The following is a 23,108-nucleotide window of genomic DNA, read 5'->3' on the forward strand; positions in this document are numbered from 1 at the left end:
AGAGTCATAACGGGGCGTGCGTTCATATACGCGCACGCACGCACGCGCTGATGCGCCTGTGCGGGGCGGCGCGTGAGGGTTTGGGCGGGTCGCTGGCGGGTGGGGTTTGGGGGTCCGTGGGGAAGGGGTGTCAGTGGGGTGGATGGATGTGGACGGTGGGTGAGGGTGTGGGGGCTGCGCGGCGGTGGATCCAGCGGCTGCGCGGCGTGCGGCGGGCTGGATATGACGGATCCCGCGGGCGGGCCCGCCCGCAGAGCCGTGATGCGTTCGGGCTCTTTTGCGATATGCAGGAATAAAAAAAAGAAAAAAAAAGGGACAACAACAATTGCGGGAAGTTATGCACGCGTTGGCGGTAGATAGAGTGGGTGAATGAAACGGTCATCTTCTTCTTGGCGAGGCAAGGTGTTTTACGTATTCTTCGTCGATGATTGAGTTGAAGAATTAATGGGTCTTTAGAAAGAAACGGTGTCAGGATTTCACGAAGATGGGGTTCCCCGCTCCTCTCGTCTCTCGTGAGGCTTGCTATCGCCGTCGCTTTCCTTCATTGACCCCTCCCGTCCTCCTTCGGAGACCCCTCCCCTTCCTTTCCTCCCTATATCCGCCAGCGGTGAGTAGGGTAGGGGGACCCACCCCACCCCTAGGCTCTGTTGTGTTCATATTTGCCATTTGGGGCTTTGTCTCATTGATGTGGAGTGTTGTTTGAATCGGAGTTGTGTCCGTCGTCTTCCTTGGGGTGGGTTTCTCGAATCCGGCTCATATCCCCTTTTAATAACCTCCTTGTTATTATGCGTTGTTAGTTGTCTTCCCCTTCCCTTTTTATGGGATCGCCGGTGGGTTGTGGTGTTTTTCATTTCAGTAAGATCACGTGCTCTGCTTTCTCTTTGGTATTTGCTTTCGTCGTCGAACATCAGTTTGTAGTGCTCTCTACTCCAACGACCACCACTTTAATACGTTCCTTCATCTTTCTTGAGGATTTTGCTGATCGTCTCGAGGTCGGTCGATGCTCTCTCTTCTAACTTTTGGGTGACGACCTCTGTTTCCGTCAACGAAATCCATTTCTTGTGCTGGGGGGAGACCGCTCTTGGCCTTCGATCTTGTTCTATTGCCTTTGTCTTCCCTCTCAACCTCGGTACTAGAAGCACGCCTCGGGATTTCGAGAGGAAATGGTGTGCACCGAGCTTGTATGCTTTGTTGGATCCTTAGATGAGAGATCACCTGTCAGTGGACGGTGCATGTTGGACACCGGCGCATGTACAAGTTCGGCATCTATGCTATTGTCGCATTGGTGGGTTATCTTCCCTAGGCTTTATCGGTGCCATCTTGATTGTTATGGAGCCCATGGACGTAAAGAGGGGGTCAATTGGTGTGTGTCGCGACCTTTTCCGGTGTCGCCATCTTGCCGGTGGCAGCTAGAGCGTAGGCTTGTGAAGGCCAAGTCTTATCCTGTCAATCATTTCAACATGGAAGCATTTCGGGAGCCCAAACCAACACATGTGCTAAGTACCGACAACGCGATGGAATGCCCATATCATCGATCGGTAGGGAGGGGGTGCATGTATCTTTATAGATTGTTATGTATTTGTTTTCTTTTAGCCAGCGTTGCATGTGTCTACATGGATTGTTGACTCCTATTACGTACTACCTTGTGCTTAGTTAACAAACAGAGGAAATCAACATGTGACTAGATGGTTAGGATGGTCATTGTATCCCACCTGGGATGAAACTTCACACTTAACACATGCGTGTCCCATTGAAGCGAAATATCTTTTTAGTGTGAGGCAATGTTTCTGTCAATAGCGAGGTGCTTACGGTGTCTTTGTTAATCTCAAGATCTGTCAGCTCCGCCACTCAGAGATGCTCACACCAGTAGAGTGTGTGCGGAATATTATTTTTTAATGTGAGGCAACATTTTCATCGACAGCGAGGTGCTTTGAATCTCAAGATCCGTTAACTCAGCCACTCAAAAATGCTCATAGAGGTAAAGCGTGTGTATTCATAGAGATGTATGTGAGCATCTACGTCTCTACTGTATTCTTAGAAAAAGTCAACAGACATGACGTTTGTTTGAAAGAGAAGAAGACAGGGGAGGAACAGTGCCTCGCTGGTGACCGTGCTTGTGCAACCGACTGACCGCGATCCACGGTGCTACCAAGAGACACCGGTCGGCCCCGACGAGCCTTCATGGACCGACCGACAGCCATCGCGAAACGGATAGCGCTCGTCGCGCCAGCTTTCAATTCTGCCTCGGGGACATATGTTGATTGCTGGTAGAAGGACGGTCTGTTGCGCCTGCTTTGGTCCTAGTGTCACGTCACCTTTTATATCTCCTGTAGTTAAGCGCTTGATGTGGGCGCCAATCTTCGCTGTGTCCTGAAAGTGATTGTGGGGTGGTCGATGTTGTGCTCTACCCATGGTTCGTTTTGCAAACTGGCCATGATCATCAAACGAGAACATCTACAGTTCTACACGTACGTTTCTCAACCGGTCACTATGCACGTAGTTGGGCACTTGGGCTTAAGAGCATCTCTAATAGACGATGTATATTTGGAATATAATTTACATCATAAAAAACTGCTTTTTACATATTGAAAAAAGTCTCAACTTCTCTTTATATAATGTATATTTGGTGATGTAAAACTACTGCTCCAATATATGATGTATTTAAAGATGTAAAACTAGTACACCGAACCTACTGTCGAAACTGAACCTACTGCCAAAACTCACTAGCAGCGACGAACAGCGGAGACACGGGGACGCAGAGCGGCGACGAACGGCGACGTCGGCGAGATGCAGAGTCGTCGCCGCTGTCCAGGAGCCTTTATGGTCCCCTCCCCCTTCTACGATTGGGGCACGCACGTTGGATGGACGTAGGCCGCTGCTACTGTTGGGGCGTCGTATGCCTCCTCGTGTCTATCGCGGCAGAGCCGACGGGATTGGAAGTGCAAGAGGAGGGAAATTGGTAGGGGAGGAGCTGGCCGGGGTGACAACGACAGAGGTCAATAGGAAGCCAGAGCCATGGGGGTGGCGTGGGAGCGAAGACGGCATGGCGGTGGGTGTGCGAGGGGAATCTGACATCAGTGGGGCGATGGGGGAAACTTGAATCGAGCAGCGGCGGCGCGGCGAAAAAGTGGCCGATGCGATCGATTTTCAGGCGAAGGGTGGTGGGGGGAGGGTGGGGGGCTGGATCTGGCGGCGGCAGCGTACGGCGGGCTCTGATGGGTGGGCGGCACGACAATGGGTGTGCGGCGGGCAGCGTGGAGGTGATCACGCGGTGGGAGAAGAGGAGGAGAAGTGGCGGTTGGGTGGTTGACGCGTGACTGCAATTTTACATCACCGAGTAGGTGGAGCTGCAAATTTGCATATGAAAGTATTGTGTTTTACTCCCTCCGTTTTAAAATGAGTCCACTTATTTTGGGATGGAGGGAGTACATCACTTGAAGCAGGTCATGTAAATTTTTTACATCTATATCATCTGTTGAAGATGCGTTTTTAGGCCTCGATGATGTAAATTTTGCATTTGCTATTGGAGATACTCTAATATTGGCACGGGAGCCGTCTTTTGCTCCATCTGAACCGTATCCAAAATAAATCTAGAAAGATTCACGCAAGTTATGGTTGAGCAAATCGGATATATTCTCCTATGCATTCACGATGTTTGATATATTCTATTGATTTGCTTGGATATGTGTGATAAATGTACCTGGATTTTTTTGCGAAAATACCTAGATTTTTTTATACCCCACCAGCCTGGAAAACAAAATTCTATGGGATAGGGCCTTAGGCCCTTTCCAGTGCTCCACGGTGTACAGATTCTAAGGGTACCACGTAAAAGAAAAAGTGATGTGGTAAAATAATTAAAGAGGAGAAATAGCATCATAATGACCCCGGGAGAAAAACGGCGCCAAAGGCGCGGACCTATGTAAAATGACTATCAACCAATACATGAAGGAGTTTAATTGTTAAATAATTCAATGAGAAAAGCTTAGCTATAAAAGCCAATCACCTATGCATTAGGGAGATTAGTTGATAAGTTTTTTTAATGCACATAGTACCTCATGTAAATACAAATGCATTGGAAATGGCCTCATAGTCTCTCGCCTGGACCCTTTCTAGATTTTTGACACCTCACTTTGGCACGCATCTCAAAGCGGCTATCAGCACCCTAGTCACATTGGTAGTATGTATGTACTACCTCCGTACTGGTTTATTGGCCCTCTTGATAATTTGTGTTAAATTTTTATCATTTATTTAATCAACAAAATGTTAATGCATGTCACTAAATATTATATCGTTAGATTTGTATTTGAACATAGTTTTCAATTGTATAATTTTTGGTAACATGCATTACCGTTTTGTTAGTTAAACCTGTGGTCAAAATTTAATATTAAATACAAAAGGGACTAATAAACCAGGATGGAAGTAATATTTGAGAGGGGTACAACAATATGCCTACAATAGGCTATCAATCTGGTGATTAGCCCTTTCCACCTAGAACAGAAGATAGGTATCGTTTTGCATAGTCATTTTTTTGACAATCAATACCATGATATATCTATAGTAGCGAATTGTACATGGTAGAGATACATGAGCTGACTGTAACAATTAGAAAAATTCTAAAAGAAACAAGCAAATCTTTGAGATCTTCAAACTCTTTCTTCTTCCATGACACGATCTTATACTTTTTTGAAGGCAGCCCTAGGAAAATAACAAACGTATCAAACCACAAACCTGTAAATACTAACGGGTTCTTCCATAGTTTTAGTTTAAGCAGCGATGCGGAGGCTACGATGCACGCACACAACTATTAAAGTAATCAACCAACATCGGCAAGAGCACCAACACCGGTAGTTCAGGGACAAAAAATAGAACAGTCAGGACGACGTCGCTGGGAGCCGAGAGTATGATCACCATTGCCGAGGACGTAGTAGCCGGGACAAATATTGCAAGGACAATCATCCAATAATATTACCATCCCCGACGCGAAAGATTTTTGTTTTATAATTAGGTGGAGTTTCTGTTTCATGATTCAAAGAACAAGACTCAAGAGCTTCTTCAAGATTTTCAACGATAACCTCCCTAGTTCCAGATATGACGGCAACAGACCGCGCTAACAAACGAGCACACAAGAAGCAAGCGAAAAGAGACGAATGGAAGAGGGGCAAAGAAAAGGCAAAGGTTTTTGAAAATCGTTTTAGAAGTGGGGGAGAGGAAAACTAGAGGCGAATGGCGAATAATGTAATGCAAAGGAGAAGAGTTTATGATGGGTACTTGGTATGGCTTGACTTGACGTAGATCTCCCCGGCAACGGCGCCAGAAATCCTTCTTGTTACCTCTTGAGCTTGCGTTGGTTTTACCTTGAAGAGGAAAGGGTGATGCAGCAAAGTAGCGTAAGTATTTCCCTCAGTTTTGAGAACCAAGGTATCAATCCAGTAGGAGATAACGCACAAGTCACCAAATACCTGCACAAACAATCAACAACTTGCACCCAACGCGATAAAGGGGTTGTCAATCCCTTGACGGTCACTTGCAAAAGTGAGATCTGATAGAGATAGATAAACAGTAAAGTAAATATTTTTGGTAGTTTTGGGTTAAAGTACGGAAAGTAAAAGATTGCAAAATAGTAGATCGGAAACTTAGCAAGATGTAAACGAGATTCAATATAATGGAAAAGAGACCTGGGGGCCATAGGTTTCACTAGTGGCTTTTCTCAAGATAACAAATATTACAGTGGATGAACAAATTACTGCCGAGCAATTGATAGAAAAGCGCATAGTTATGATGATATCTAAGGCAATGATCATGAACATAGGCATCACGTCCGTGTCAAGTTGATCGACTCCTGCCTGCATCTACTACTATTACTCAACACATTGACCGCTATCCAGCATGCATCTAGAGTATTAAGTTCATAAAGAATGGAGTAACACATTAAGAAAGATGACATGATGTAGAGGATTAACTCAAGCAATATGATGAAAACCCCATCTTTTATCCTCGATGGCAACAATACAATACGTGTCTTGCTGCCCCTACTGTCACTGGGAAAGGACACCGCAAGATTGAACCAAAGCTAAGCACTTCTCCCATTGCAAGAAAGAACAATCTAGTTGGCCAAACTAAACCGATAATTCAAAGAGACTTGCAAAGATATCAAATCACGCATATAAGAATTCAGAGAAGAACAAAATAATATTCATAGATAATCTTGATATAAATCCACAATTCATCGGATCTCGGCAAAGACACCGCAACAAAGTATTACATCAAATAGATCTCCAAGAACATCGAGGAGAACATGGTATTGAGAATCAAAGAGAGAGAAGAAGACATCTACCTAATAACTATGGACCCGAAGGTCTGTGGTAAACTACTCACGCTTCATCGGAGAGGTAATGATGTTGATGTAGAAGCCCTCCGTGATCGAATCCCCCTCCGACATGACGCCGGAAAAGGTCCCAAGATGGGATCTCACGGGTACAGAAGGTTGCGGTGGTGGAAAAGTGGTTTCATGGCTCTCCTCGAAGTTTTTAGGGTATAAGAGTATATATAGGCGAAGGAACTAGGTCAGGAGAGCCACGAGGGTGGGGGCGCGCCCTACCCCCTTGGGCGCGCCCTCCTGCCTCGTGGCTGCCTCGTTGTGTCTCCGACTTTATCTCCAAGTCTTCATGTTTGCTTTCGGTCCAAGAAAGTTCATCGCGAAGGTTTCATTCTGTTTGGACTCCGTTTGATATTCCTTTTCTGCAAAACTCTAAAATAGGCAAAAAAAAACAGAAACTGGCACTAGACGCTCGGTTAATAGGTTAGTCCCAAAAATAATATAAAATAACATATAAATGCCTATTAAACATCCAAAACAGATAATATAAATAACATGGAACAATAAAAAATTATAGATACGTTGGAGACTATCACACTCCAAGCCTCATGGGTGTCTTCTGGTCCAAGAAAAATCATCGCGAAAGTTTTATTCCGTTTCAATTTCGTATTCATTTTCTACGAAACTCAAAAACAAGGAAAAAACAGAAACTAGCATTGGGCTCTAGGTTAATAGGTTAGTCCCAAAAACAATATAAAATAGCATATTAATGCATATAAAACATCCAAAACAGATAATATAATAGCATGGAACAATCAAAAATTATAGATACGTTGGAGACGTATCAACCTCCACGGCTACTCCCCGTGTTCAGGGCCGGCCCTGAGGTGGGGGGGGGGGCGTCGCCCGGGGCCCCCGCCCAGGTATGTGTGAGCACGGAACGGCTGGCTGGAGTCGCCATTAAAAAGTTGTGGAACCTATTCTTTGTCTCGACGAAGAAGAAGGCTGAAGTGTTATCTTTCTCTAGCAGATTGGGCCTTGGCCTTTTGTTTTCTTTAGCAGACTGGGCCTTTGTGGGTCAGTTCTCAAAAGGAAAATTGTGATGGGGCACTGGTTCAGCAAGAGTTAGCGAGCCCATTATCTGAAAAGATGAATTAGCATCAATTATCTTATTCTCGAGGGAATTAACAATAATTGTAATAAAAATAGTGACCCCCTACTTTGTATTAGTACTAATTCAAAAGTTTTTAAAAGCTGATCTCAAATTATTAATCGATGGCTGATTGATGTATTAACTTTATTTAGTGATGTACGTCTTCTATATCCAACTTTGAGTTTAATATTTGTAGTTTTTTCTAGTTGATTACACATTTTAAGTCATTGAATCTTCTTTGCTATTTCCCGCAAACAAAAAAGAATTTTATTGATTTCCATGCCAAAATTTTTAGTTCATCCTGCACAATCACGAGCGTAATTTGGCTCATAAGTTGGTAGCCACAATTTGGCTTGATCTCATGTGCTACCTCTAGCGACCAACGCTTGACCTACCGTGCCTCTTTCTCATGATGACCCATCGTCGCCACCACATGGTCACATCAAGAGGCCGAGCCGTTGAGAGGAGACCACACTGTGCCCATCGGTCACCGTAACTACAAGATTTTAGATAAATTATGTCTCTTATTATCTTTTCCCTGATAAAAATATTATTTGTGACTTTGCATCTTCAAATAATACTTATAAATTACTTGACATGGATATTGTTTAATATGCATTTAAATAACATTTCATATAGACATATATTCATTATTTTGATGCTTATATTGAAGGGCCCGTGTTATGGTTTCGCCCCGGGCCCCCGAAATCTCAGGACCGGGCCTGCGCGTGTCATGGTCCATATTAAGCAACAGAGGGTCACGCAACGACCTGATTCTCTACAAATCGAGCAACGACGACGGGGGCGATGACAGGCGTCCAGAGCAGCGGGAACAAACGACTGGGTGGCGACTGGACCGGTGTCATACAACGGTCTCGACACAATGAAGGGTGGGCGGCAGGATCCAATCGGAATGGGCGTCAGGTGGTGGCGGGTCGGCCGATGGGGAAACTTCCAAGGGATGGTTGACGTTCACGCGGTTATGAATTGGTTTTGCTACAGCACAAAGCAGAGCTACAAATATGCACCACTTAGCTAGAATTTGGGGCTGTCTATTTTTTTAGGTATACTAGTCGAATGCCCGTGCGTTGCCACGGATACGAAATAAAATGTAGACATTATGATTATATATATTTGTTTTAATTCAAAAATGTGTGCAGAAGATGGCAGTACATGATTTTCATTCATGTTCATTCGCTGCTTTGCTCCAAGTAAGCCTTTGTGTTTCATTAGGCACCATTTTCTTGCATGCAATGAAAGTGATATATTTCTCCCTTTCCTCTTGGCCCACCACCATTCTCTTCATCCACCCTTACTCTAGCATTGTTGGTGCTAGTCATGGACTCATAGCTGTTGTTCCTAATGGCTACACATATTCTTGCACTACTATATGCTTCTTGCCACATCTTGGACGCATATATCGCTCGCATCAAATTCTGACTGAAACACCATGCAATTATAGTGCACAACTATGAAACCCAGGCAGAGAAGGCTTAATTTCAAAGGGTGTAAAATTGGGCTGGGTTTTTTGGATATCTTCTTGACGAACAAATCTGACAGTAGCCAAAGCGACCACTACAGAATAATTCATTTCCTCAATTTCACCCTTCACGTCTGCTCCTCGACTCTATTTTCACTCTCTTCGCTACAACAAATGATTCTCCATTATGACCTGACAACAAACAAGAGACATTAAATGAAACACGTTAACATGAATGTCAACTCTGCCAACAAATATTTAGTGATATTGGGGCAATGATCAAATTCACCTCCAGCTCCAAACCAATCAAGGCATAAGGCAAAATTTAACAACGATACTAAAAATTACAAGCTGCAACAGGGATCGCTAGTTTCATCTCAGTCCCAATAGCCTCCAGCACCCAGCCGAAACAGACCAAGCAAACATCTTCTTCATCTCTGGTGGCTACAGAATAGCAAAAGGATAGAGCGCTATTGATTACATGGCTGTTTCAGCGAACTGCGACTTGAAAAATGATGTTATTCGCTCATGCTTCCTACTCTGCCAACTACGACCATATCGTACCCCTGAAATCACTTACTGTAGTGGAACTCCTTTTCTGTGACCACTTTGCAAGAGACAAAAATGTATTCTTCCTCCTTTTTTGTACTCCCCCATTATGTGTCACTATCTTCTTCAAACCCGGTTAACCTTCTAGTGATTCTCATAATCATCTGCTGATAGACACCTCAGTGATACTATAGCTAAAGATGTATGGATGTCGTTATAGACATATACAAATCCTCACTTTGGAATGGCATAGAGGTAGACATCAACACGTTGCAAGGAACAAAGTTTTCTACCCGAGAGAGAAGCAAACATATTTAAGATCGCTCATAACAAATGCCAGTAATTTCCGCGCCTTAAAATCAACAATGCGTCAGCGAATCATCTAGAAAGTTATATGCTCATTATATAGTGTTTCCTACAAACACACAACAATTCTTCGAGTATCATTGTTAGAGATGTGCTACTGTTAGTTGACATCAAATTAATACTAAGACATCTATAAATCCAAGTTCACATGATATTGTTGCTAGTTTATATCCAACAAATTTTAAAACCACAATACCAGATATCCTACTTTAAACATACTGAAGATTATGTTGTTTATTTCTTTCACTATTTTTATAACAAATAGTGATTTAGGAGAGAAATAAACAACATAATATTTTGTTGGAACTTTTGCAGTCGACGAAAAGCTTGATCATTACAACATAATGGTGCTGGATTGGAAGAAAAAGTTCACTTAATAGATCAAATGCGCCATGCATAGGAGTATCAAGGGCACACCAGAATCAACGAATAGCATGATGAAAATAATTAAACTTTTTTTATTAGTTCTCAGCTACTCAGAAAGGTGTGACAAGGTGTGGCAAAATGCCATTCAGTTTCACAAAGGCATGCATAGAGCTAGTGCTGACAAACTTTGGTGCCTTTTTCACACTTGCTTTCTGCATCTCCACTCTAGGATCAAAACACATTCCCAGTAAACATTTGGAATTTTAAGTTTGTCCGAGAAGGAGTAAACTCACTAAACTACAAATACAAGCACAAAGCATGTCCATATCTCCGTACAAAAGACATAATGCAGTACATGTATCAGTTTGGATACACATGCTTCAGTCAACTTGACCATGACTAACTCCATGGTCATTTTATCCTACAATTCAGCATGGCCGAAAGTGCACTCTTTTTAAACTATGTCAGCTCTCGCAGGAAAGGAAAAATCACTATGAACCTTTTTTTCCTAGCATTTTTTCCAAAAAAAGAGAGAGCTGGATTTCATCAATGGTCATGATTCTTCTCAGGATTATGGGACATATTAAACAGACAAGCTTCACATGGTAAAAAGCTCATAGAAAAGGGTATTAACATTTTATGTTTGTGAAAACCGATTCAGATTGCAAATTATAATGTGAACCTTTCGTGAAGCAACGTGATCAGCACTTCATGAGCTGCAGCTAAATCATGTATGGTGTTTTGTGTCCTTCATAAATCAGTCTATAATTCTGCCCAGTAAATTTTAACACCATTTGGTAGATCATGCAGGAGAAAAATTGCAAGAGTACAGTAAAGTTAGGCCATAATTCTGCCCAGTAAAGTTAGACCATAATTTTGCAGAACAGTGCAGTATTACTAAAGAATTAGGCACCCCATAACTAAACAGAAAACACAGACCAAACCAGAAAGAGACAACTAAAGAGGCACATACCTAGCATAATGTACTGACATTGTAGTTACAGAAGCATAATTGTATAAACTTGGGCTTTGGCAAGATAACAACAGGTATGCCCATTGAGAAAAACATGTAGCAAGCTTCCAATCTACCACCAAGCATCACATTTAATTGGCACATTAAAATTCTTTGGAGCTATACCAAGGATAATCACGTCCCTGTCTAGCGTCTACCCAGTTTCAGTAAATTAAAACAGGCTGATCGTTACGGTCTTGTATGTTCTCACCTGGACCAAATCCCATCATGTTTTTGTATGGAGGACGATGCAAAAATGCAGGACAGGGAAACACAAGTTATATTTGAGTAGCAATGTTATAAAAATGTGCTCAGGAGAGAGAAACAAATAAACCTAATTTTGGCTATCCAGTACAGACAATATTTAAGGGTAATTACTAATTTCATGTCCCATAGGTATTATACCGCATAGTATGAAGAAACAAAGTCAAGCACTTACGAGAACCTTTGGTGCAGTGAAATTTTGAGTGGGAGCCTGTATTAATACAGTTTTGTACCATCCAAATTACAGCCCCATAAATCAGCTCCAGCCGACACACACCTTTGCTTCCACAGCTCATGCATAACCACATACCTGGGGATTCAAATCAACCTACAAGAATATTAATCCATTAGAACTTCATGCGAAAAAAGAAGAAAATTAGTCAGATCCAAGATGACACCAAACCGAATTGGTTAGGATGTGTGTCGATGCTTGGTGGCTTCGCCCGCCATCACCGAGCTATCAAAATCACAAGAGGAAAATATGTACTGGCTACTGCTCGCATTTCACAAACACATCATATTACAATCACATGCCTCATTTGGACACCATATAATAATCATATACATCATTGTTGTATCAATAGAAAAAAACATATAGAATACTTTTCACCATGTACACTCTGACCGTAAAATATAGAATATTTCCTGTACTATTTTATACTGAACCGTGAGTATAAGGGTTGGATCATGAGTTATCTAAAGAGTGGGAAAGATTGCGTACATGCAAGTAACTCAAAACGCCCATGAAAGTAAATCAGATCAGCACAAAAACAGAACCAAATCAAGCATAGAAGCAAGAGAGAAAGGGATTTCGTCCTACCACCAGATCGGAGGAAGTCGAGCCGTCGCCTCGCAGTCGAGGATGGATCGACAGCCTTCCGTCCAGGTCGGCCCACGCGGAAGGGGACAACGACGGCGCGCCGGCTCGTCGTTGGTGGCACACCAGCGAAGGCGTCGCGTACCCGAACCCAGCAGCAGCATGCACTGCCGGTGCCGCAACGACATGGAGAGCAGCTGTGCGGAGGAGCTCGGCACCATATCAAGGAGAACGGAGAGTGGGAGAGCAGATCGGTGTGGCAGCTTGAGAGCAGATCGGCGGCTGCGGCTGCGAAGAAGTACGGGGTGGGAGAGACGGACGTGGTGTGCGTGGGCTTCGGGTGGATAGATCGTGGGCAAAAGCGCCTATTGAACACGAAAAAAGCAGGGGCGATCGTGTGCTGGTTTTGCTGCGTAGATCGTGCGACGGGAGGTCGAACCATTGTTTTTTTTTCTTTGCCCATGTTGTGTGTAGACCGATACGAGGTGGGGAGGAAGATGTTGATTGAACCGCTTGGTTCCCTTGTTTACTTGCCTCTGGTTTTCTGAGGGATTGAAAAAAAACGGTGGGAGGACGTGGGTGGGAAAGCTAGCGATAGGAGGGGGCGTCGATGGAGGTCGAACCATCACGACGTTCGATCCTCCTTTAATAGTAGAGATATATACACTTGAAGTCTTGGAACTTGCGCGTGGCGGTAAGTTTGGAGCACAAACTTGCAAAATACATGTTCTGATTATCAAACTTGTGCGGAGTGCAAATACGATAACATTTTTTGTACGCGATGTATTCGCTGCCTATGTGGCCCGTCAGCGTGGCCAGGGCCCATTTGTCAGTGGCGAGTAGCGGACGGAGCGCACATGATGTTTATTTTGCACAAACACCTCGGGATTTTTTATCTTTTGTACAAAAGTCCTACCATGGCTACAATATAACATAGTCATCCGCTGGGTTGCATCCCGTCAGTGTACAGTGTAAATAAATTTGGCTGAAAAAATAGGACGATGGGACCTGTTGCTTGTGTTTAATATGGACTACTAAGATATACTATATCCTTTAGGATAGAAATACACGTTGTGAACTATATTTTATTTTATCTAGATTTTTAAATTTAAAATTATTCGGCTTCAAACAAACTTTCCGCTGATTTGTCCAAAAGAAATTTATGTACATTCATTCTACAATATATTTCATTCTATCAACATTTTTTAATTTTAAAATTATTCAAATTCAAACAAAACAGTGGTTGTTTTGTTTGAAAGTTTGCGTACATTCATTCTGACCTATATTTTCTTTTATCCAGATTTTCAAATTTAAAATTATTTGAATTCAAACAAACCATATGTTGATTTGTTTGAAATTTTTACATAAATTCATTCTCACCAATATTTTCTTTTATCTATATATTTGAATTCAAACAATTTTTTTGTTGATTTGTCTGAAAGTTTTTTTTTAAATGGCAGGATTCCTGCATTCATTAAGAAGAAAATAATTGTGGTGATTCCGGTAGTGGCGGTGGCCTTCCTCGCTGATGAGGGTTTGGACTACACCCCTCTCGTGACTGAGGAGGGCGAGGTAAAAACAAGCAGAAAACATGAACCGACACTGGGCACTAAATTAGTAGGTTAATCCAAAAAATGATATAAAATGATAATAAAATATATAAAAATGATAATATAATAGTCTAAAACAATAAAAAATTATATATACGTTTATTACGTACCAACACCCTCAATCTTAATTCCTGCTCACCATCAAGTAGGTAAATGATAAAGAAAGATATTTTTTCATGTTGAATGCTACCTAGCATGTTCTTGATCAAATGATGTAACAATTATGGTGTGAACTTAGGACAAAAGCGTTTTAAAGCAATAATCTATAATTCACAATAAGCAAGTAATATTAAAATCTGTAAACAAAATTACTAATGCTTTTTCATGGATCACTGCAATAACCACCTGGGACACATCACTACAATAACAAAATTACTGTTTTTCCTTCTACCGATGTATGTCAACTTGTAACACTAAAGAGAGGATCTCTGGCTTTTCTATGGGTTTTTCCTTTCTTTTTCCATTGTTTTTTCTTTTCTTTATTCTTCTCTTTACTTTCCTTTTCCTTTTCTCTAAAATGCATGAACCTTTTTCAAATTCGATAAACATTTTTTCAAATTTGATTATTTTTTTCAAAATCAATGAACTTTTTTGAATATTGATGAACTTTTTCCAAAAATGGATGACCTTTTATAAAAAACTTTTTGAATATATGAACTTTTTTTAATACATGATTTTTTTGGGTTGGTAAACTTTTTTGAGTGAGCGCCAGTTGCCTTCCGTGGCGCTAAAGACGCGGAATAAGAGATCTCCTCCTAACGCTCCTAGTGCTTCGAGCGCACCCCGCAGGAAGATGTTTTTTTGTTTGCTGTACGTTTTTTTGGATTTTGCCTAGTTTTTGGTGATCTTTTTGTCATTTTATTTGAAACACAACCGTGTCTCTCGAAAAAAGGAAAAACATAGCATGTGTTTCTACGAGAAGCATACTTTTGCGCCTCCTGAAGTACAGATTTGCTTCCGTGAGAAACACAACGTATGTTTTCGTCAAAAGCACAACCTAGGCGTCCACGAGAAGCATAAACTATACTTTCTCGAAAAAAAGGAAAAAGAACGACATGTGCTTATATGAGAAGCATGCGCTTCTACGAGAAGTGCAACGTGTGCTTCCCCGAAAAAGGGAAAACTACAACCTCTGCTTCCCCCCAAAAAGTGAAAACCACAACTATGCACCTGGGCTCTGTTTTTTTTTCTGCTTATTTTTGGCATTCATTTTTTTGGTTGTCGGTCATTTCTTTTTTCATTTTTCATTTTCATTTTTTAAATTTCGTCGAAAACTAGTAACATGGGACTTAGGGAGTGTTTGGAGCCACTCCGCTCCAGACTCAGCTCGCGGAGCTGGCGAAGCTGCATGGCTAAAATAGTGGAGCTGGAAATTAGGTGCTCTGCAGATTCTGTAATTCCACAGAGCCGGTGAAAAGCCGAACAGGCCCTTAGTTTCAAAAATCTCAACGTGAGAAATTCAACGGTGAAAATAGTTTGATATTTGAACGCATGGTCCAACGAGAAGATGGACAGTGACATTTACAAGAGGTAGCTCTTAACTAGTGTCAACGAGTCGCAAAAAAAGACACTTTAACTAGTGATTTCAACTGTTTGCCGTAAAAGGAGCGGCACATAGGAGCTCCCGGCGCAGTCCCGGCCCAGCATCAGCTCCCAAAACGTACGACAGCGCCCGCATTTGGCTAGAGCGACCGAGAGATATGAGCCCGCGAGTTGCTAAAAAAATAAAGAGGTAATATCATCCGAAGTCATACAACTTGCATTGCATGTTCAGTTTAGTGCTAAAACTTTAAAAATACAGTTTTGTGGTCACTTAACTTGACTCATGCATGCAGACACGGTCATGTTACACATATGTAGGCGTATCCATGTGCATGACCCCACCTGTTAGTGAGTGGAGGGGCTGGTTGCACTGTATTTTTACATAATACACTCTCATAAATTGTTTATTTGCGGAAAAAGTCCAGCACAAAAAAATGCTCAGAAAACACAACCATAGCACTGCAGATATATTCGAAAATTACCGTCAGGACTCTACACTGCGACCAACTTCTTTTAAACTACTGTCCTACCAACACGCTAATCAGGTCCTGATGCCTAATACGAAGACCAAACTTATGTGGACTCACGTGGAGTTTGAATGGGATGCCAATACTGCAGCCTATTTTGATCGTGCAATTTTTTAAGATATTTGTAAAACATAAGGAATATATTTATGTGTGTTAAAACTACTTTGCGAGTGCAATTTTTTAAGATATTTGTAAAACATAAGAAATATATTTATGTGTGTTAAAACTATGCATACAACCAATGATTAGTAAATAAAAACAATTAAATATAAATTTGTGTTTCATATACTAGTAGTATAAAATACTCCCTTCGTTCCTAAATATTTGTCTTTCTACAGATTTTAACAAGTGACTACATACGGAGCAAAATAAGTAAATCTACACTCTAAAATATGTCTATATACATCCGTATGTGGTAGTCCATTTGAAATCTCTAAAAAGAAAAATATTTAGGAAGGGAGGGAGTATTTAGTAAAACTTAAGTAATAAAAACATTTAAGATACTTGTAAAACATAAGTAATAAAATTATGTTAAAATATTTTTTTTGCTAAATATGTAATATATATAAAATTGTATTTAATTTTTTTATTTACTAATTATCATCTAAATATTTTTAACACACAGTAATTTGAACATAATTATTATGTACAGTTTCCTAAATATTATATATATAGCACACATGTTTATATTTGAATGTTTTTATTTACTAATCATTGTCTGCACAAATATTTGGACATAATTTAATACTTGTTTTGATAAACCCATAACTTATTAATTAGTTCTACAACTAAATTAAAAAATGGCCGTGGTATTCGCAGCCCATTTAAGGTCCACATGCATCCTTGTTTAATACATATAAAAACTCCTTATCCAGATTGGACATGCGAACGCAAGGTGATGTAGTGGCTTTACCATCGCTTGTTTAACGGTTGTTCGTGGGTTCGAGTGTGGTGCTATAATTTTCGCATGGACGTGCAGTACTGTGGTCATGTTTTTCTATAAATGAAAAATTGTGAGGTTTCTTGTACAAATATGCATCACAGTGGTTGATTGTTCTGCAAATAAAAAACATGAGGGTGTTTTGCATAAAAATACGTCATACCCAGCTCCATCACTCAATGGCTAGTGAGGCCATACACATGGATACGCCTGCATGTGCGTATTGTGACCGCATCTGCACAGTTAAGTCAAGTTAGGTGACCACAAATTCGTATTTTCAAAGTTCTAGCACCAAACTAAACATGCAACGCAAGTTCTGTGACTCCTGGTGATATTACCTCAAAAATAAACAAGACACGAGTCCGCGCAGGACCCACGTGTCATGGAGGTTTGTTCCCACTGCCCGCCAAGCAACCTAAAAAGGTCGCTATCTTCACTCGACCCATCCAGCAGCACATCCAGTCACAACCCACATCGCCCGCCGCGCCGCCGCCGCCGCCGCCAGCGCCAAAACCCTAAAACTCCCACCCGAAAATGGCGAGCCTCGCCGACGACGGCTTCTCGGCGGCGCGCCTCTTCTCGCAGGGGGTCTCCTACACCTACGACGACGTCATCTTCCTCCCGGGCTTCATCGACTTCCCCGCGGATGCCGTCGACCTCTCCACCCGTCTCTCCCGTCGCGTGCCGCTCTCCATCCCCTGCGTCGCCTCCCCCATGGACACCGTCTCCGAGGCCGCCATGGCCGCGGCCATGGCCTCCCTCGGCGGCGTCGCCGTCGTCCACTCCAACACCGAGCCCCGCGCCCAGGCCTCCATCGTCCGCGCCGCCAAGTCCCGCCGCCTCCCCTTCGTCTCCTCCGTCCCCATCTTCTCCCCGGCCTCCGCCCCGACGCTCAACGACTTCGCGGGGCACGACTACGCCCTCGTCACCGAGCAAGGGGATTCGCTCTCCAAGCTCCTCGGCGTCGCCGTGGCCGCCGATGCCGCCTCGCCCGAGGCCCCTGCCCCTGTATCCGAGTACATGCGCCCCGCCCCGCGCTCGGCCTCCGCCTCCTTTGACTTCGAGCAGGCGGCGGCCTTCCTCGCCGACGAGGGCTTGGACTACGCCCCTCTCGTGTCCGAGGAGGGTGAGGTAATCGACCTCATCACCTCCAAGGACGTCGAGCGCATTCGGAGCTATCCGAAGCTTGGCAAGCCATCTCTCGGAGCGGATGGGAAGTTCGTAGTCGCAGCCTCTATTGGAACCCGTGAGGACGACAAGCTAAGGCTAGAGCAGCTAATTCAGGCAGGGGCCAATGCTATTGTGATCGATAGCTCGCAGGGGAACTCCACCTACCAGCTTGATATGATAAAGTATGCCAAGAAGACGTTTCCGGAGGTGGATTTGATTGGGGGCAATGTGGTGACAATTGGGCAGGCACAGAATTTGATTGCTGCTGGAGTGGATGGCCTGCGCGTTGGAATGGGCTCTGGTTCAATTTGCACTACCCAGGAAGTTTGCGCTGTGGGTAGAGGACAGGTATAATATATCTCATAAACTCCTGGTCCCTTGATGGTTTAGTTTGTTTCCATGCTTGTTAATTTCATTTTGTCTGCTGTCAAATAGTTGCTCATCTTGCCTATCAGCTTACATCCTCTGCAATTGGTAGGACAGCATGAGCATGCTGTTTGTCAAGCTTAAAGTCATCCAAAATATAATCCTATTTTATAACCAAGATGGGAAAAGGCCTGATAGGTTACCGTGAAATTTTGAATACATCAAACTCTCACCCATATCCATTCCAAACATCATATTTTGATCGTTATCAAAGGTATAATTTCAAGTAATTAGCAAGTGGCTGAATCTTGTAGTGCTATTGCGGTATGCGGCTTTGAAAGTGGCCACCCAACAATTGAAATATATAAATATTTATCATGCAAAAATAATTGAGCTCAAGCTCTTATCACTAAATCGACTTTCTGAACTCCTACATTGCACATAGCAGACACTATCAGGAATGATGCCTCATGTCCATTTGCATTAACACAGGAACGAGTCAACAGTCTTGTTCATGCTTAATATGTCACATTTTGGGGGTTAGAGTTCGGAAAATAAATTTGAAATTCTTAGGAATTTTTGGGATATTGGAAAATGTAAAGCAATCATATGTATCATTGATGTTTTAGTCTATATTCCCATTCTTGAAAGGGGAGTAGCATTTTGTTTATGGACCTTATATGATGCTTTGTTTTCTTCTGTTGTTCAGAACTGCAATCTAGTTTGATTTGGATGGTAACTTGCTCCATACATTTCCACATAGCCTCGCAGTCTCGCTGGTCTATGTTAGAAAATAATTTAATATTTTTGGTTTCAAATGGCTGCAGGTGCATGTCAACACATTGTATAGAGAGACTGAACTAATTTGATGTTTTTTCTGTTTTGGTTTGACAGGCCACTGCTGTTTACAAGGTTGCGTCATATGCCAAGGATCATAATGTGCCAGTTATAGCTGATGGTGGTATTTCATACTCTGGCCATATTGTGAAGGCTTTGTCACTGGGCGCATCAACTGTTATGATGGGCAGTTTCTTGGCTGGCAGCCATGAGGCTCCTGGGGCCTATGAATACAAGGTATATTTTAGCCTTTTGCAACATGGTTAAGTTTGAATGTCCTGTAGTGATGCATGCTCAAGTCCACAAATCCCCATATTAGAGATTAAACTCTTACTTTTGATGAAAACTACAACCATGTACATGCAAATATAAATTCTATTTGCCCACTGCAATTTAAAAGGTCCCTTAATGGCCACATAGTAGTTCAGTACTTCAGTGTACTTAGATGTCATGAAGTCTTCTAACCAGACATTGCCATTAAGGGTTGATGTATAAAGTTGATCGAAGTATTCAAATGTGTTGGTCAGTTTAAGTGTAGTCTTATGCTAGGTTTAACTGTACTTTTATGCTCTATTGTAACTGAAGTTTGCCATTTTACTTGCTTCTGGTTAATATTGTGATTCTTTGAATGTGTTTTTCTAGGACGGCCACCGAGTAAAAAAATACAGAGGTATGGGCTCCCTCGAAGCCATGACAAAGGGGAGCGATGCAAGGTATCTTGGTGATACTCTGAAGCTTAAAGTTGCCCAGGGAGTTGTTGGAGCGGTAGCTGACAAAGGTTCTGTTCTGAGGTTTATTCCGTATACAATGCAAGCTGTTAAGCAAGGATTCCAAGATCTTGGTGCATCCTCTTTGCAGTCAGCTCATGATCTTTTACGAGCGGAGACTCTTAGATTAGAGGTATTTACTTGCTGGATTACATATCTGCTCTTTACCTCTTTATTTCTTTATTTGGAGTGATTCATAATTCGAAATACCTAAAATTAGAGAAATAGTTTTTTGTTGACAAACGTGCATGACAGTTATTTCTTTTCTAGATAATGGACGAAGCCCATGTTTCTTAGGTACAACTATATAACAATATTCAAAAGACAAAAGAATGTTTTCACATCTGCAGCTGACATAAATCACAAGCCCATGGTTCTGTTCATGAGCAACATTTCTGATTGACTAAAATTGATACGTAGTGTCTCTTGGTTTGTTTTTTGGGGTGGGCATGTGCGCTCTTTATATGTAATGTTCAACACTCATTTGTTAACTGCTAAGTTCTATAGATTGTTGTCCTTAATGGTCATTAACTCAATGATCTACATGAAAGCTATTGTGCAGTTGACAGACGTCATATTAGTTTAATGGTTCAGCTTGCAAAATAGCCTATTTTTTTAGTTTATGTGCCTGTCGAATGGATAACTGTGGTATGAGAATATTTGTTACTGAATCTAGTTTAAGGTGCTTTTCTTTGCTGACATATATTCACAGGCCAAAAGAATATTTTCATATCTGCAGCTGACATAAATCGTTGATTTTGGAACGGGGGTTAACTAACACTGAGACCTAGGGCATGTTTGGTTGCCATCCACACTTTGCCATACTTTTGTGCCATAAGTGTGGCAAATTGAGACAAATGTCTGGTTGCAGCCACAGTTGTGGCATGCCACACTTTTTCAGTCACATACCCCATTTGTCATAAGACTCAGTTGCTAGTCAACTTTTGCCACAAGTGTGGCGACCAATTTGGCCACCACAAAAACTGTGGCATGCCACACTTGTGACTCACAAGTATGGCAAAGTGTGGATGGCAACCAAACATGCCCCTAGTGTCTCTTGGTTCTGTTTCGGGGTGAACATGGCACTGTGCCTTCTTTATCCGTAATACTCCCTCCGTGACTCCGTCCCAAAATAAGTGTCTCAACTTTGTACTAACTTTAGTATAAAGTTGTACTAAGCTTGAGACACTTATTTTGGGACGGAGGGAGTACTCAACGCTCATTTGCTAACTGCTAAATTCTATAGGTTGTTGTCCTTAACGGTCATTAACTCAGTGATCTGCCTGAAAGCTATTTTGCGGTTGCCAAACTTCATATTTGTTTAATTGTTTACCTTGCAAAACAGCCTATTTTTAGTTTACGTGCCTGTTGAATGGATAACTGTGGTATGAGAATATTTGTCACTGAATCTAGTTTAAGGTGCTTTTCTTTCCTTAGGATGTGTGCCCTTCTCATTAATATCGTTGTTCTTCCTGGGGTGGTACTGCTCCAAAGCACTACTTCCAAAAATATTCCCTTTTGCTGATTCTTCAAGAATCTGTTCCGTGTACAGACTATGAAACTTTACTTTGTCATTATCGGTAGTTAATGCACATATTCAGTGTTTAGAGGGATTCTGGATCACTAAGTCTTAAATTACTTCTAAGGTTATGCTATTCCATATTCAGTCCCAAGTGAAATTGGATTTGCAATGGAAGTTTAAACGTTCTTTTATCATTGCACCTATCTGCTCATTCTTTTTCTTTCTTCAGACCATGGCGCATTTAATCTCGTTTGTTGACAAAATAGTCCAAAATCAGATCTTATCATGTTAAAAAAGTAGGGACCCAAATCTGTCCCTTTCTCTTACCAACATAGCTTGCCTTGGTCCCACTTAGAACCAAAATCACGCACCACAGTGAATGAGAAGTGTCATGCCTGGTCATGGATGATGTGCAGTGCAGTGCATAGAAAATTCCCTGAAGATGCTTGCTTTTGCTTGTGATGATGGTTTGCATACATTTTTGTCATTTCAAATAGTTTATTTATACTGGCCAAAGATTCAGGTTTACATCGACTGTTCTGGAACCTCTTTTTTGTCTTGTACTCCGTATCTACCAATTGGGGAACAGACAGTGTTGACAACAGAACTGACATTCAGTCTTGGTAACAACCTTTCCTTTTACCAGGTGAGGACCGGTGCCGCCCAAGTGGAGGGAGGGATCCACGGGCTGGTGTCTTACGAGAAGAAATCGTTCTAGCACCAGCTTGAATCGAGGACCGTCGAACCGGTTCTCTGCGTGTTCCATCCAAGGTTGGCAGGGGGTCACCTGATAGTGTTTGAGAGCAGCCTCCCAGCTCGTCCGCGTGGGCGGGGCTGTTCCCCCTATCGATCTACCGCTAGGATGGTTGTAACATCATCGTCTTTCCACCATCGCCATGGCTGAAAACTTTTGGACACCGTAATAAATGGCTGTAACAATAAAAGTGATGTTTTCCGTTTGCTACTTCCTGAGTGGACGACCCGCCATTTCAGTCCTTTTTGTGCGCGACAGGAAGCTTGGCTTGCGATCTCAGCCACTTCGGAGGATCACATACAGGCACAGCTGCTTGCTTGCTTGCTGCTTGCTTTTGTTTCCCGATCGGGCCGGCTTCACGCGCTGCTGAAAGCGAGAGGCGCGCATGTTTCAGGGTGGTTGGTGTGCTGTTGATTTGTCTCTCTCGTTTCTCCCAAGCAACAGCTACGTGCTTTGACGTCCCAATACACACCACCGCTCTGCAGACTGCAGCTGCTACATACAGTCCGGTCCAGCACACCACCACACTGATTGGATTGCTAGTGAAGCATCCCTATCCCCTCCGTAAAATCGCCGCCGCTGTCATTCGTTGTCTAATCATTCTCCCTTGTTAAGCTTGGTGTACAAGCACACCAACTTGTAGGTACTACGATCAGTTCAGGGCCTGTTCGGACACGGAGGGGCTGTGTTTTCTTTTCCCCTTTGCGGGGACGGTGGATAGGGAAGGTATAGATGAAATGGTACCACTAT

General features: G+C 42.4%; 1 protein-coding gene across 1 annotated transcript; it reads left to right on the forward strand.

Moving 5' to 3' along the window:
* Positions 1-17,382: 17,382 nt before the first annotated feature.
* LOC119312034 (inosine-5'-monophosphate dehydrogenase-like) lies at positions 17,383-22,568 on the forward strand. Its single transcript, XM_037587758.1, has 4 exons — positions 17,383-18,460; positions 19,373-19,552; positions 19,958-20,215; positions 22,251-22,568. The coding sequence occupies exons 1-4, from the start codon at positions 17,477-17,479 to the stop codon at positions 22,320-22,322; spliced, it is 1,494 nt and encodes a 497-aa protein (XP_037443655.1). The 5' UTR covers positions 17,383-17,476; the 3' UTR covers positions 22,323-22,568.
* The last annotated feature ends 540 nt before the right edge of the window (positions 22,569-23,108 follow it).

Source organism: Triticum dicoccoides, chromosome 5B (assembly GCF_002162155.2).
Source record: "Triticum dicoccoides isolate Atlit2015 ecotype Zavitan chromosome 5B, WEW_v2.0, whole genome shotgun sequence".
Lineage (NCBI taxonomy): Eukaryota > Viridiplantae > Streptophyta > Magnoliopsida > Poales > Poaceae > Triticum > Triticum dicoccoides.